The sequence below is a fragment of the Myxine glutinosa genome, chromosome 13 (genome assembly GCF_964187855.1).
Source record: "Myxine glutinosa chromosome 13, kmMyxGlut1.1, whole genome shotgun sequence".
In the NCBI taxonomy this organism is placed as follows: domain Eukaryota; kingdom Metazoa; phylum Chordata; class Myxini; order Myxiniformes; family Myxinidae; genus Myxine; species Myxine glutinosa.
In genome coordinates, this window is record NC_136273.1 from 23,707,582 (window position 1) to 23,724,814 (window position 17,233).

The 17,233-nt window shown below is 48.4% G+C and overlaps 1 protein-coding gene across 4 annotated transcripts in view; it reads right to left on the reverse strand.

Annotated features, from left to right (window-relative positions):
- LOC137438710 (chloride intracellular channel protein 4) overlaps window positions 1-10,311 on the reverse strand; it is a 95,489-nt gene extending 85,178 nt beyond the window's left edge. Inside the window, exons 1-2 of one of the 4 annotated variants that reach the window (XM_078767180.1) lie at window positions 10,280-10,311; window positions 9,394-9,460 (exon numbers count right to left, since the gene is read on the reverse strand). In XM_078767180.1, the coding sequence (XP_078623306.1) occupies window positions 9,394-9,460; window positions 10,280-10,296 (84 nt within the window). In that variant the 5' untranslated portion in view covers window positions 10,297-10,311. Of the gene's footprint in view, window positions 1-9,393; window positions 9,464-9,606; window positions 9,643-10,279 lie in introns of those variants that run through there. The other 3 variants (XM_078767179.1, XM_068133985.2, XM_068133984.2) reach the window with 3 other exon arrangements.
- Between the last annotated feature and the right edge of the window lie 6,922 nt (window positions 10,312-17,233).

Genomic DNA, 17,233 nt, shown 5'->3' on the forward strand with positions numbered 1-17,233 from the left:
GCATGGCATTTTGTATAGTATTGGAAAAAAGTTCCTCTCCAACAAAGAACTAAAACCACATCATTTTACTTCCAAATCTACACAATTAATTACTTAATTCTCAGCCTCAGTACAAGCCAGAGATGGTGTAGTTTGTAAGAATAGATAGAGTACATAAAGCTGAAACGACAGTACAGTGCAAATACTACTCTGGAATGAAAGCGAGAGATGTTGGCAACACAAGGCAGGACAGCGGTCCAATATGTCGAAGCAATTCCTATCCGCCACACACGCACTTACGAAGAAATGCTGCACTATTCTATGCCCCAGAATGGGCAAAGCAGGAATTTTGGAAGACATTTGCTTTGCCTTCCGTCATATCGTGCCAAGGCTCAAGTCTGGTTTCAATCCAATGGTTTTGCAACAACCTTCATTCAAAATGCTCGCCAGGGCTATTTTTACCAAGAAACTTCCAACTTCTGCTCCAATTTCAGAAATGTTTTACGAATTTCGAACACGTTGTCCAAACTGAGTGCAATGCTCCACGGGCGTGCATCTCAATCAACTGCACGTGCCTTCATCATTAGGCACGAGGTAACCCTCCGTTGCTTGTTCTTTCGGGTGTCCTGTGAAATTCATCGGATATGTGGCGATACCATTACACGTGACTGAACAAGTTCTGCTAAAAACAAAGCTGCAAAAACCAACACACCAATGCGCTTGTGAATGTGGTGTGATGTTACGTTTAAGTTCTTTGTACAAAACTGATATCAGATTACAGCATGTTGAAAAGCAAATAAGTATCATGGCCTAACTAAAAAAAAACAAAAAAAAAAACCACCTTTAGAGGCCATTATTCCCCGCAAGCGGGGGTTGGCCTTTTTCGGGAACCGTGGTAGTTGTTGTTTTTCGGTCCCCTTTTTGAAGCAATGTTTTACGGCCGGATGCCGTTCCTGATGCCAACCCTTTTTGCCGCCTTTAACGACAAGCAGGGAATTACCAGTGAACTGGTACTCAATTAGCCGACCTCGGAAGGATGACAGGCTGAGTCAACCCCCCTGGTGTTAATTCAGCGATCGACCGGGTTTCGAACCCAGGATCCTAGGATCCTAAGCTGACACCCTAGCCGCTAGCCCAACACCAGGGTTAACTAATAAGATTGAAAATAGAGCACCAAATAGATGGTCGATTTTTAAATTGATCTATTGGAAATAATCGAATATGAATGAAAAAAAAGCCTTGTACGTGTGACAACACCAAAAAATGGCTCAAAATAACCAGTTCGACCACATTACCCATGATTGGGTCCGACTAATACCGATCTGGCAAGGAATGTTGCCCACCAATAACTTTCAGGTTCAATGTGTGCAAGTTGAAGCCATTTCTGCTAAAATAATAATTATGCAGGAAAAGATGGTTAATCCATTTTTTTCCTGCTAGAAATGGTTTTACTAGCTCCTTTCTGGTCTTGTACACTCTGGTCTTTGTCCCCAACCCTCCACCCCCACGTTTCCAATGGGTGCACATTGTCTGTGATCTGCCAACAACCCCCTTCTGGTGAAACTACCTCATATCCAGGATCACTGCTCACCTCCAGTCATTCCTCTTTTCCTACCTGTGGAACAAACTTCCACATTCTCTTCAATCTCATTCTTCCTTCCAGGTCTTCAAGACAGCTGCTCTATACCAGCTCAGATGATCCCTTATCCATAAACATGATCTTTTCTACCCTGTTAACCCTCTCCAAATCTACCTCTTTCCAAGTTCGTTTTTTTTGGTTTTTTTTCCCCGACAGGTTGCAGTTGAATCAATCTTGTCCACCCCGTGCTTCCTCCCCTCCCCTCATTTGCCCAGGTCCCCCTCTAATTTGTGCCTCAACCAGTTTGTGTGCTGGAATGAAAAACACACCAACCAGCTGTTGGTGCGTTTCCCCCTTCTTTCTACCGTTCCTTGACATGTTCATCCGTTCTACGTCCCAGCTCCTCCACAAGCCTCAATATTGTACACAAACAAGTGGCACTCGTCAACTTCAACCAACTTCAACCAATGTCTTTACCCACATCATTACAACATTACATCATTTTACATACTTGCACCAAGTTTGACTTAGATCCCTTCAGCCATTCTTAAGTTATTGTGGTAACGAAAACCTATCATGGATGCACGGATGGACAACTCAAAAACATAATGCTTCCGGCAACTTCGTCAGCGGAGGCACAACATTTTTTTTTTTTTTTTTTAAACAGAGCGAAATTGATGAGGCGCCATCGTAAATCCCCACGCTTCCCATCCAAAGCAAAGTTGAAAGATGGCCAAAAGTTCCACTAGGAATGACTAAATATCAAATTGTGATGGTTTGTTTTCCCGTTTTTTAGCCATGATCCTTTAAGCCCCCACCCCATGTAACATGAACCGGGGGTCAAATCCAAAAATCAATATCCATTTCATGCGACTCCCAATGTGGATTGCGGCATAAACAAAATTCTATTTAAAAAAGGTTTCAAATTGTGCCCGTAATTGCATTTTTGGGGATTTGACCTTTTGACCCCACCACAGGGGTGTGGCGGACAGACACAATACAATATCCCCATTTTCTTTCAAAAAGCGTGGGAATAATAATAACGGGTTCATAGCCACCACCAATAGTTATACAATGCAGATAATTTATTAATCCCCAAAATTTGCAATACCAGTATCTGCTTAAGCCTTAAGGTAACAACATGAATCAAGATGAGTTAGCAACCAACCAAGAAGCATGGATGTGAGCACAAATACAGCGAGGTAGGGATGGACAGACGAGGTTCCACTCTCCATTCTAAGAAAGCAACGAGACAAAGACGAGCTGGATATAGACACGTTACAGCAAGAAAATGCATTTTTGCCAACACAGCTGTCCGAAGAATGCTCTTGAGGCCACGAGGAAACCAGACGTTCAAACAAACAGCACCGCAAGCTTGTAACGCAACTGAAGAATTACGCAAACACACTGAGCAGTAATGGTCTACATTAACGCGAAGTGCCACCAGAATTTAAAAATCATTCCTATTGAATGAAAATATCAACCAATTTGGAGGCCAGCCCAAATTCATGATTGTGATGACACAAGCTACTGTTATTAAAGCCTCTTTGGGGTTGGGGGAGGGTGGGAGGGGGCGAGTTGGTGGGTAGTGTTGCCATTTCAGAATTTACAATATTTTTGGGACAACACACTTCTTTAAAGGCCCTTTTTAGCTCCAAATCACCATTTTGATAATGGTGGAAAAACAAACGCAATAGATAACGGAAACAACGGGCTTGCCTGTGTACATGGCGGGGGATGGCAGCACAGCTTAATGGAATGGTACACACACTCGCCTCCAAGCCATCTTGGCTGGGTTTGAATCTCGACCCAGCTATAAACTGCCACCCTGGTGGTGCATCTGCAGGGTGAGGCATTGATGTGCGCACCATTCATCGGAAGGACGTCAAACCAAAGGACCAGTCTACCAGCACTGCTCATTGAGGATCCCAACGTATTGTAGCGCGATTGCCCCTCGGTTAAGACCAGGGAATCGAGGATGGCCAAAGCGAGCTTCAACTCCGAGGCGACGTTCAATGGCGGATTTCGCTACACACATGCGCGGGGGGTGGAAAGAAGGAGGAAGAAGAAGCGGCGAGATTTACCTCAGTCCACGCGCGCGCCAGCGTCTTCAACCTGCAAAGTGATTAAACTCACACGAACACGCGATTTTGAATAGAAAAGAAAATAATAAAAGGGATTATTTAAAATAACTATCGGGACAGGGAAACGCGATGATAAAAACTAGAGCCTAGGGTGGGACGTCCCCACTCACGGACTTCAAATACACACAATGGAAAGGATAATAAAATTAACGTTTCGTCGTGTTGTGTATGCGAGCTTATCTGTCTTGATATCGGGTCCGTTTGGCCGTCCAGGCTCCGATGTTCGCGCTCCGTCAGGCCTCACCGAGCGCCTCACTCGTGCCAGTCTCGCCCGCTCAGCGGCAAGCCTCGCTCGCAAGTGAACGCCAGGGAGGATAATCAACGGCGCTCCAACGTTCTCCCAATGTCCGTCGTAACGCAGGCAATTCACGGTTCGCAAAGGAAAGGTCCAACCGGGAACGAAAGGCAAAAGCAGAAGGGAGGTCCGGGCAGGAAAGAAACCAAAGCGAGAAGGGCCAACTCAATCGGACAGTCCAGAGCAAGAGGGCCAAGGGAAGAGAGGAAAATGCCGGTGAGCGAGTGGTTTTACTGATCGTCTTGTGATGTCAGCTCTCTCCCTCTGCCAACCAGTGCCTCGTTTACACGTAACCTTTCGCGCCTTTTCACGTCACCGGCGCTTCTCCTGCAACCAGTGCGTAGCTTCTTACTCATCTTTTCGCGCCGTCCTCACTGATTGGTCGAGCACCCCTGGTATCACGTCATCGTGTGGCACGTCCCTCATCTTCCCTATCCGCCAATCAGCGATCTGCCTCCAACTCGCCCTTCCCCCCGTCAATCATGAGTACTCCTGGGCGTGGCTCTCAGCCTGCCTGATCGCTGTTTGCCTGCTATGGCGCCATAGTGCGTGGTTGCTTCCGGTCTGTTCTTCCAAAGTCATTGTGGCGGCGGGGGAATTTAATGTGTGCACTAATGGATCTATCTACTGTATGTGATGTATTGCCATGAGGGACACCGGGATAATCACAGAGGTTTCACATACAATGGAGTTAGCATAATCCCCAGAACTATTTATCATGCCCCATTCCTCGTAATGGGGATGAAGATACACTTAATCCGACAAACCGGGCGAAACAAAATTACAGGTGAGATTCCCTATCCAGACAGACGAAGCACCTACCTATGTAGATCTACTTGGATCTATATATGCACTACCCACCGAAATAACTATCTTTAGCGACGAGTTAACGGTTTCATGAACAAATTACAAATTCCTGCCCAAACTCTCCAGCCAAATTACAATTCGCAAGAATGCCAACACTCCCAATGCAAGTACAAGGGAGCTTTCATCCTACAATTGACAATGACGACGAAGGTACATTCCGAGGAACAATAGCCGTGCATTTTTTCAGCAAAACCTGTTTCCCCTTTATAATCAGAATTCAATTTGCTATCCCTCCTCTGTTCGTTATTCAATCTCAAGACTAGCACAATATCAAAATCCAAGGGTTCTGAATATGAGCACTGAGAGACTTGGAGTGACTTGAGTTCACAACCAGGAAACTTTTCCGAGCCCAGTCAAGGGCCCAAATATATATATATTTTTAACTGAGATTTGTATCAAAAATCATCAAATGCCATGTGGGTTGGGCCACAAAATGATTTGGAGATATTGAACAACAACAAAAAAAAAAATCACAAGAAGTGTACAAAGTATGGATCAAAGGAAAATACATTCAAAGTAGGGGCTTTATACAGTCCATTACTCAACAGGAAAGGTTTGGCTTCTTCATTCGTAAAGATCGCAAGGCTGTGGGGTAGCATCATTGGCTGAGGGCACGGATGGGCCGCTGATGCGATACCCTTTACTAGTTAGGGCAGGAATTTGGAATTTCTTCATGGTGACGGCGATAGCTCACCTACTCATAGACAAAGGAAACTGTGAGATCTTCAACGTACACCAACTAATGCTGTTAGACGGGACGTCCCCGTTTAACAGTCATCCAAGGGACGGCACACACATATTGAGGAATGACCCTGCCTGTGAAGCAATATGATGGCAGTTTATAGCTGGGTTTGGATTCAAACCCAGGCTAGACAGCTTTGAGGCGAGTGTGCCTACCTCGAGTCCATCCTGTCAGCCAGGTTTGGTTTAACGACCCTCCAGTTAAGGAGGTGGGAAAAATACTTGAAAGGCTTCCTACCGATTTAGATAGCTCCAAGTATAAAAGGATGTTTGTGCTGGTACATGTGAAAGGTTTAAGATGATGGATGCTTTTAACAAAAGATGAAATACAATACTTTATGTGATCATTTCAAATGGTGAGACCAGGGAGAGGGAGAGAGAGTGACAGGGAGAGGGAGAGAGAGTGACAGGGAGAGGGAGAGAGAGTGACAGGGAGAGGGAGAGAGAGTGACAGGGAGAGGGAGAGAGAGTGACAGGGAGAGGGAGAGAGAGTGACAGGGAGAGGGAGAGAGAGTGACAGGGAGAGGGAGAGAGTGTGACAGGGAGAGGGAGAGAGAGTGACAGGGAGAGGGAGAGAGAGTGACAGGGAGAGGGAGAGAGAGTGACAGGGAGAGGGAGAGAGAGTGACAGGGAGAGGGAGAGAGAGTGACAGGGAGAGGGAGAGAGAGTGACAGGGAGAGGGAGAGAGAGTGACAGGGAGAGGGAGAGAGAGGGAGAGGGAGAGGGAGAGGGAGAGTGACAGGGAGAGGGAGAGAGAGGGAGAGGGAGAGAGAGTGACAGGGAGAGGGAGAGAGAGTGACAGGGAGAGGGAGAGAGAGTGACAGGGAGAGGGAGAGAGAGTGACAGGGAGAGGGAGAGAGAGTGACAGGGAGATGGAGAGAGGAAAAACGAAGTGTCACCAATATGTCATTGCAGCACAAACAATGAACGACAAAATATGCACAAATTTCAGAGCCTTGACTTGATGATTATGGCAATAAATCGTTCTACGACAACAACATCACGTCAAAGAGAGCAACCTCTGGAGAACTGGGAGTACAAACTCCAGCACTTTTGTGCCGCAAGATTACCCTTAACTGCATGTGTAAACAACGTCCATGGTAAGGTAGTTAAACCAAACGTATCGAAATAAGAAACCACCTCCAAAGTTCAACCAAGGCACAAATCTGCATCCTCAGTGCCTTTTACAAGTTTTCTGGACCGTAAAGTTATAAGAAGCCAAAGCCAAGATCGAGTCTGATGCTGGTGCTCCAGGTTTACGTTTAAATCCCATCTAATAATGTCCACCAGTGCCTTCGTCCCGTTTTGTGATACAAGTACAAGTTTTGCTATGAGCCTCAAAACACACAGGAGGAAAAAAGCAAGACAAGTGCTGAAATCACAATGTATCGTCAAAAATCCAGGAGAACAAACAGTAAACAAGACCGACACTCGGTAGAGCGTATACCTCCACCTGGCTGAACAGTTTACGTTTTCTATCCCACTGATAGGCCGGATCTGGATTCTGACCTGGACCAAAAAACCGAATCGGCTCGTTCTTATCGCCGAACCAACTTATCTATCACGTTTCGTCACAACTTATCCACAACTTTTTGAAATACCATGCCATACCATGAAATACCATGCCATACCATGAAATACCATGCCATACCATGAAATACCATGCCATACCATGAAATACCATGCCATACCATGAAATACCATGCCATACCATGAAATACCATGCCATACCATGAAATACCATGCCATACCATGAAATACCATGCCATACCATGAAATACCATGCCATACCATGAAATACCATGCCATACCATGAAATACCATGCCATACATCGTTTTTGACCCCCATCTGTTAATGGTGAAAATTACTGCTACTTTCAAATCATGAGATCAAGATCCAGATTTTCACCAAAATCTAATAAATTAGTTCTTGTCACACACCCAACCTGTCTAACAAAATTCGTCTGAATCCGTTCACAATTTTATTTGTCATATTTTTTAGGCTCACAGATCTCCTCGGTCCCTCTTTTCTCAATCTGTTCAATCCCACCATCGACTCCAAAGTTTCAAGTCGGCAGTACACCACCTCAAAGCATCCCCCCCCCCCCCCCCTCCCCTTTACTCACAGTCCCCACGTTTCCTTTCCTCTCCTCTTCCTGTTTGTCCATTCTCTTGTTCCATCCGCCTATTCCGCCACCAACCCCACTGGTCATGTCATAGCTTTACGTCCCCAGTCACACCCTCTTCCATGAGCCCAGATCACTTGCCCAAGGTCTTTCAATACAAGGGACATTTTTTGACAAGTATCGGATACTAATCATAAAGTTTGGACATTTCCAGTAATTTTAATCCCAAATTGGGGGGTGGCGGAGATTTGGGGGAAGGGAAGGGGGGGTGGGCATTGGGGGGGGGGTGGTGGTGGGCATTGGGGGTGGTGGTGGTGGGCATTGGGGGTGGTGGTGGTGGGGATTGTGGGGATTGGGGGTGGTGGGGATTGTGGGGATTGGGGGTGGTGGGGATTGGGGGTGACTGGGGGGTCGGTGGGGATTGGGAGGGTGGAGATTGGGGGGGGGGGTGGCGAGGATTGGGGGGCAGCGGGTGGCGGGTATTGGGAGGTGACGGCGATTGGGGAGTGGGTGGTGGTGGGGATTGGGGGGTGGGTGGTGGTGGGGATTGGGGGGTGGTGGTGGGGATTGGGGGGTGGTGGTGGGGATTGGGGGGTGGTGGTGGGGATTGGGGGGTGGTGGTGGGGATTGGGGGGTGGTTGGGATTGGGGGGGTGGTGGGGATTGGGGGGGTGGTGGGGATTGGGGGGGTGGTGGGGATTGGGGGGTGGTGGGGATTGGGAGGGTGGTGGGGATTGGGGGGTGGTGGTGGTGGGCATTGGGGGGTGGTGGTGGTGGGCATTGGGGGGTGGTGGTGGTGGGCATTGGGGGGTGGGCATTGGGGGGGGTGGTGGTGGTGGGGATTGGGGGTGGTGGTGGTGTGGATTGGGGGTGGTGGTGGTGGGGATTGGGGGTGGTGGTGGTGGGGATTGGGGGTGGTGGTGGTGGGGATTGGGGGTGGTGGTGGTGGGGATTGGGGGGGGTGGTGGTGGGGATTGGGGGTGGTGGTGGTGGGGATTGGGGGTGGTGGTGGTGGGGATTGGGGGTGGTGGTGGTGGGGATTGGGGGTGGTGGTGGTGGGGATTGGGGGTGGTGGTGGTGGGGATTGGGGGTGGTGGTTGTGGGGATTGGGGGTGGTGGTGGTGGGGATTGGGGGTGGTGGTGGTGGTGGGGATTGGGGGTGGTGGGGATTGGGGGTGGTGGTGGTGGTGGGGATTGGGGGTGGTGGGGATTGGGGATTGGGGGTGGTGGGGATTGGGGATTGGGGGTGGTGGGGATTGGGGATTGGGGGCGGCGGGGATTGGGGGTGACTGGGGGGCGGCGGGGATTGGGGGTGACTGGGGGGCGGCGGGGATTGGGAGGGTGGAGATTGGGGGGGTGGCGAGGATTGGGGGGCAGCGGGTGGCGGGTATTGGGAGGTGTCGGGGATTGGGGGCGGCGGGAATTGGGGGGCGGCGGGAATATGTGAATAAAAATAAAATAACATTAAGGACAAAAGCAATACCAATAGGACGCGTCGTGGTCTCATGGCCCGAGTTTGACTGGAAAGGGCAATTAGCAAATACGTAGTGACTAGTGTACACAGTAAACGTACACAGAATATAAAGTTTATTAGAAAGTGATCGCGCGGACTTTTAAAGGCAATGAAATAACCAGATGACGAGTAGAGGAAAGCTAATCTTACTTTAACGAACAGCTCAATGGCAGGCTCGTCCACCCCTGGCTCGGCCATGTTCACGCCTTGGACTCTGCTGCTGCAACAAGAGCAGAAATAAAATGAAGAAAAAAATAAAACAAATCGTAAACTTCTTCCTCTTTGCCGAAACACAAGGCAGCTCGTACTCGTCCTCAATCAAAATCGAGATTCTGAATCAGCGAAAAGAGGAATCACTTTTACCTGAAAAACCACGCCAAGCGCAAAAAAAAAGGACACAATGTACCGCCCACAAGCTGATGAATTATTCATAAGAATCTTCTTCTTCCTCCCAACGACAGACACGGAAAAAGGACACAATGAAACACCCACAAGCTGATTAATTATTCATAATAATCTTCTTCCTCCGAAAGACAGACACGAAAAAAGGACGCAATGTACCGCCCACAACCTGATTAATTATTCATAATAATCTTCTTCCTCCGAAAGACACACGAAAAAAGGACACAATGAAACGCCCACAGGCTGATTAATTTATTCATAAGAATCTTCTTCTTCCTCCCAAAGACAGACGCGAAAAAAGGACACAATGTACCGCCCACAAGCTGGTTAATTATACATAGAACTCTTCTTCCTCAAATTTGAATAATCTTAAGCATATTTTTCTTCGCTATGTTGAGCGCTAAAAGCTGAACAGCTCGAACAAAGGCAAATATTTACTGTACTCCATAAAGTTATATTTTACTTAATACCTCTAAACATAAATAGATACGTCACATGTCTCCGATATAATTATAAAATATAAGCTTTCGTTGCCTCGCGCCCGAGACGTGGTTTGTTCCCTTTCGTTGTAATCTGTTTGCGGACCTCTTCTGATGTACGTATACATTTAATACTTGCTCTAAGTCCAACCTACATCAGCGGCACAGGCATGCTCCCTCCCGATGATGATGATGATTGATGATGTCAACCCGCACCCGACGCCCGACGGCGACGTTTCACATTGAAGAAGAAGAAGAAAAATAAGGAGAGAGGAAGACTGATGCGAATACGAAAATCAGTGAGACAATCTGGCACCAAAAACTACAATTGTAATAGGTGTTCGCTCAGCGGACATTAGGTCGGAAACGATCCGGCTTACGTACTGCAGTCACTGTTTATACATTGCATTAATTTTCTCTCACAGTTCTCGAAATGACGAGGCTTCAATCAGAGATATTCACCATGAAAAGTTATATCAAAGTTTATCCCTTGGGGTTTTACATTTTAATACACAAAGTATGCATTCCTTGCTTACATGAAGCAGAAGCATAACGTTTTGCCTTCAGGCAATATTTAGCGGCCATGGAAGAATAGTTTGTGTAAGAATTTTTTTTTCTTTGGTGCGATAATGACAATTTGTTTCTTGACATATTTTGGTAATTTTTCATAGGAACTCAAAAAACTCATTACATCCGAATAAAAACCATGAAACTATTTGCCCTGCTTTCAGTGGCATCCTGGTGGTGCTCGTGTGTCGTTCCGAGAATCCGAGTTCGTGAATACGTCACATAATAATCAAATCACGTCGCTGAACAGAAAGTATCTCTTGATGGAAGCATGGCTGGTCCGAGATCAAATGACCCCACCAGTCTTTGGTATCATCTCAATTTATTCAAGTTTGGAATACCTTATCAAAGGAAAACATTTATATATATAGAAGGTGGTGGCTTCTGTCCTGGAAGAGATTTTTAATTTTTTTTGGACACAGTCAAAGCTCGTGTAAGAGCTAACACATCACACACGAGAGCAACCACAGACCGATAAAACATACAATACATAAAGGAGCGGGAGATAAGAAAACATACAAAGACAACAGTAGAGAACAGGGACGTCAGTAGATCTGTGGAAGGGGGAGAGAGGGAAGGCGAGGGGGGGGGGGGGGGGGGGAGGGTATAACGGTATAACAACACGGTATGAAAGAAATAATTGACACTACTAGGAATTTCAGGAAAGAAATTGGAAATTGAAAGAGGTGGATTTGGGGTGTTTTAACGGGGGTTGAAAAGATCAAGGTTTTGGATGGGGGGGGGGGGGGGGGGGAAGAGATAGATAGTGGTGAACAGCTGTTTTAAAGATCTGGAGGAAGGGGAAGAATTGAAGAGAGTGGGAGTTTGTTCCAGAGGTGGGAGAAAAGAGGAATGAAAGAGTGAAGGTGAGCAGAGAGTCTTGATTTTGGCAGTTTAACCATAAGAGGGTTGCTGGCAGATCTTGTGTGTCCTGCAGGAATATTTGGCAGACAGAGCACAGACAGAAGGGGGAGCAAGGCCGGAGAGGAGTCGGTAGAAGAGAGAAAGACCACCAACCTGCCTGCCGGGAGTGAGTGGCCCTCACAATCATCTTAATTATGGGACATTCCAACGATTCTGAAAGCTTTGGTTTCTACAGCGTGAAGCCGAGCTAGGTGTGAGGCAGGAGCACCAGCCCAGGGGGAGAGAACAGTATTCCATTGAGGTGTGGATGAAAGCTTTGTATGTGATGAGCTCAGAAGAGCCCACAAAGGACTTCGCACGACAGAGGATGCCCAGACAGCGACTGGCTTTGGAGGCCAGCTTGGAAATGTGGTTTTCCCAGGAAAGATCATGGCAGATAGTGAGACCCAAAAGCTTTGGTGACAGAACTTCTTGCAGAGGATTGTTGAGAAAGTAGATGGGAGGGTTTTCCAGACGGTCTTTTTGGAAAGACAATGAGAGCGAGATTTGTCAGGATTGAAAGACATGTTCCACTTGTTTGACCAGTTTGTGGTATTGACCAGGTCTGCAGAGAGTGAAGAGGCTGCAGACTGCCAATTTGAGGGATGAGGTATGGAGTGGCATAGAGTGGAGTCATCAGCAAAGAGAAAGAGAGGATTTTCCAGAGAGTCAGAGAGATCATTGATGAAGACCAGTAAAAGCACAGGGCCCACAACACTGCCTTGGGGAACTCCAGCCTGAACAGGAAGGGGAGATGAGAGAAAACCATTCAGGGCCACACGTTGACTATGACCAGAGAGAAAGTCCGCAAGCCATGCATGGAGATTTCTATGGACACCATAGGAGGAAAGTTTGGTGAGCAGAGCGGGGTGCCAGACCGTATCGAAGGCACGTGATATGTCGAGGGAGACGGCTCTAATTTCCTGTTTGTCATTGAGGACCTCCATCCATTGTTGAGACAGCAGAAGTAGCATGTCCAGAGTAGAATGACCTGGTCTGAATCCAAATTGATGATCCGAGATCAAGCCATTGGAGAAGAGGAAGGATTTGATGTCAGAAGCGATCGAAGATTCCATGACCTTGCTGATTATTGGGAGCAGGTTGATTGGTCTATAGTTGCAAGGATCTGTTTTTGCACTTTTTTGTGTAAAGTGGTAATGTTGGCTGATTTCCAAGCTGATGGCAGATGACCTTGAGCAAGAGGGTGAAGAGAATAGAGAGGGTGAGACAGAGTGGGGGGAAGGAGGAGCAAATGAATGGAGGCGAGTAGTCTCCTGGAACGACCCTTGTATCAAGCTTCTTTGAAGAAAGAATGCTCCAGGCAGCTTACCAACAGGTTTAAATCACTTTACACTTTATTTTAAAACACTCCAGTGCAACAATAAAAACCGTGCTTTTGTCACATAAATTCACACATCTTTTTAAATCTACACACACATCATGCTGCCCAAAAGGGAAGTGAAGCTGCTGCCGACCTCCCCAGCAGAGATGACGCAACACATGAGTGGAGCATGAATATTGTTACGTGAAATAATGAAATACATTAGTCCAGATAGAATTGTAGAGTTTAGCGTGCCCCGAATGTCACGAAGAAGAAATCTTAATATATCCAAGTAGGCCGAATGTCCGTGTAAGAGTGTATATGTGTCTCAATGCGAGGGGTGGAGCTATGCTAATTTGATAAGGCATAAGGATAAATTCCCTGTGTATAAATTCCCCTGTGATTTTTCCCTTTGTTCTTATGACATTTACTCAGACAGCCATGCACTCAGCACATAATCGCAACAACCTGATCACCGACGGTACCCAGACACGACTACCCCGCCCAGCTGAACCTTCTCGATGGGTGTCAAGAATGGCCGTGAGGCCATGCCCCAAATGATGATTGGGTGAGGCAGGATGGGACGATAGAGTCGAGCTTGTTGATTGGAGCGCACGTGACAGAGAGAACTTTCTAGGATGGGAGAAGAAAAGGCAAAGTGACCGCCATTTTGATCTCTCTCGTTTCCGGTGTTCGTAGCAGGCGGACGCATTCTTTCGCTCTCTGGTGGGGCTGCGTGGCAAGCGGGCACATTTTTGGCTTTTCCTTAAACTGGCTTTGTGACGGCTGCGCTTCGTGCCGTGTGCCTGAGAGAAACATCAGAGCTGTGGTGGTGTTTTTGTGGACAACTCCCATCGTAAGGAGGCCACTCTGTCTGCTTGCCTCACACTGGCGGCTGGCTATGGGTGCAACTCCGCGCCATCTGGTGCGTTTCCCGTGCAGTGGTTCGAGGCGACCCCACCAAGTGCTCGTCAAGACCCGAGTTAGGTGCCGGCCGGCAGAAACTATTTTTTCTTTAATCTTTCCCGTGTCTGTTTCATGTGTCTGAGTGGAGATGTCTCACTGTAGGATTTATTTTACCTCAACATTATTTTCATCATATTGCCTTTATTTTCATTCAACCATTATTTGTTGCATTTTATTTGTTGTATTGTTGCTTTGCCTTGTACGTTTATTTGTTCGTTGGTTTGGAAAACCCTCATCGCGGCTGTCCGTTCAAATAAGACGAGCGACCTCAGTTTCTCTCGCGTGCCATAAAGAGATAATGCCATGGTTTTGGGTAAATGCCTCGGAGTTAAATCTCGTTCGGCCAACCGTCACCCAGGGGTCTTAACCCGGGGGACGCGACAACTGGTGTCGAAGAGTGGGATACAAACTTTGACACCACACAACTGGTGTCAGGTAGTGAAATTCAGACCCGGTGGAAACTTGGTGTCCGAGGGTTACGAGTGCGACACTCGCAGAGTGCAAATTGCGCTCAGCTTTTGGAATTCAAAATTAATAATCACCTCTCTCTCTCTCGGGATCAATTGTCATACCGGGGTGTCCAAATTGTAGTCGATTGGTGTGCGAAAGAAAGCACAACATCATGCTTTTGAAAATTAAAAACAAAAATTTTTTTTTTTTTTCCTAAGGTAAATTACACGTGGGTGGGAAAACCGCTCTACCAGCGCGTAATGGCGGACGTGAACCGCCATTACGCGCTCATGGAGTATATGGAGGGTCCCGAAGAGCAAGGAAGTGGGCCGGGGGTAGAGTTTTATGAAGGTAGTGTTAGAACTCCCATCGGTGAATGATGTGCTTTATTTGGTGATCTTATGGAAATTGATTCATATTCCTTAACCTCAAGACCCTTTTGTTGGGGGGATTGGAAGAAGAGACAATCGCTTTTAGTGGGATTCTTACACTTACTTGCATGTTTGGGAATTGTCGGGGTTTATAAAAAAGAAGAAAAAAAAGAAGACGTTGCCAGATATTCCTCTGACCCAAAACCTCGACCATTTGACCTCATATCTGTACATATATTTCATGGTACATGTTGTGGAAAACCAATCAGGTCCACACAACTTTAGTCCAACGGGTGGTTTAATTGCATTTAGATCATGACATCATCCTGTAAAGTAGGAAATACAATAAGTATACGATGTGACATCACATGGGACCATTCATATCATTCAATGCAAGCAAGCTGGATATTCTATGCAGGCGTACCGTTAGCGAGTCTACTAGATGTAACGTGTCACAGGAGAAGTCTCGGAGCTCCGTCCGCAGCAGCGGGTCTTATAGTCACGCCCCTAGTGGTGTCAACGAGCAGCGAGCATCACCTGGGTTCAGTACGAATACGATTTCACTACATTCTCCCCCCCCCCCCCCCCCGTCAGAATTATACGGCAGCGCGGCTAAAAGCGAGTGAGCGTCAGCACGAACAGGGTGCGGAACATCAGTCGCCCCAACCGTATCGGGCCGGGCGGCGAATTTCTCTGCCAGCACGCGTCCGAAATTCCCCGGGTACGGCATCACGTATCCCTGTGTCCCCGGCGTCGGAGGCGCCAACAGGGTCGGGTGACGAAGGGGGTAACTCCAAGTCGTCGGGCCCAGGTAGTCTCGGCGAGGGGAGGGTCGGTAGACTTTCGGCGATGGGAGCGTCGGGAGAGGCCATAGTCTCATAGATGGGTTCGATCGGTTCGTCCGATTCCCTACTTAGGTCGGCGACCCCGCAAGGGGCAAGGTGACGGACGGAGACAGTAGTCTCACGGCCATCAGTCGTCATCACACGAGCATGCTCAGGATTAGCCTGGAGAATCTGCACTTTGTCCACTAGGGGGTCGTACTTGCTCGCGCGAACCGCCCGTTTAAGGTAGGCCGGCCCGGGCCCAGCGAGCCAACTGGGCAAAGACCGTATACACCCCGAGCTCCTGGGGTGGTGGAAAAGTCGCTCGTGGGGAGTTTGGTTGGTTGCCGTACTCAGGAGAGCCCTGATCGAGTTCAACGCCGCAGGTAGCGACCAAGCCCATTTATCGAGGCCCCGGCCGAGGGTCCGGAGGTTGAGCATGACGGCCCTCCAAATAATCCCGTTGAAGCGTTCGATCTGCCCATTAGCCTGGGGTCTGTACGGCGTGGTGTAACTAGAAGCAATGTTATTTTGGAGCAGATAGCCGCGCACCTCCTGAGACAAGAAGACCGCACCCCGGTCGGTATGGACATAGGCCGGGTAACCGAACATTGAGAACAAGTTCTGTAAGCATCGCATCACCGTGGCAGCAGTCATGTCCGCGCACGTATAAGCAAAGGGGAATCGCGAGTACTCATCAACGATAGTGAGCAGCTAGCGAGAGCCGCTCGACACCGGCAATGGGCCCTTGAAATCCATCGCCAAGCGTTCCCACGGGCGCGTAGCCTTCACCAGAGTCCCCATGGGAGGGTTATAGAAACGCGGTTTGATTTCCGCGCAGATAGCGCAGTCGCGACAGATACGGCGGATATCGTCAATCGAGTATGGGAGATTCCCACACCGCACAAAATGAGCGAAACGCGTTACGCCGGGATGGCCCGCAGTGGCATGCAGCACCCGTAGGCCCTCCAAAGAGGTGATACCCACACATGTAGCTGGTCGTGATAAGGCATCGGCGGCCCGGTTATCCTTCCCCGGGCGATATTTGATGGTGTAACAGAAGTCGGCGAGTTCGATACGCCAGCGAGTGATTTTCTCATTCTTAATGCGCTGGGCGTGTAAGGTGTCGTACATGAACGCAACGCTTTGCTGGTCCGTGATGATTTGGAAGCTCCGCCCGAGTAAGTACGGGCGCCATCGCCGAATAGACTCGACGATCGCATACGCTTCCTTTTCAACGGACGAGTGTCTCCGCTCAGCGGTGGTAAGAGTCCGTGAAAAGAAGGCCACGGGACGCCCCCCTTGGGAGAGGGTCGCCGCGATGGCCTGATCCGAGGCGTCACTTTCGAGGACGAACGAGCCGCTCTCGTCGATTGTCGCCACGGCGGCTCGGCGATGTCGGCCTTAAGGCCTTCAAAGGCCGCCAATGCGGCCGGACTCAGGGGGAAGGTGTCGCAGGCCACGAGGGGGCGATGTTTCACGGAGAAACTTTGCACCCATTTGGAGTAATGGGCGAACAGCCCAAGGGCGCGCTTCAGGGACGCCCGATCACAGGGAGGGGCCATGTCGAGCAAAGGTCGCAGACGCTCCTTATCCGGAGCGACAGAGCCATGGGTCACGGTGTACCCCAGAAGATCTATCGTGCGTAGGGAGTATTGGCACTTATCCTCGTTCATAGTTAAGTGATACTTCTGCGCGACCTCAAGG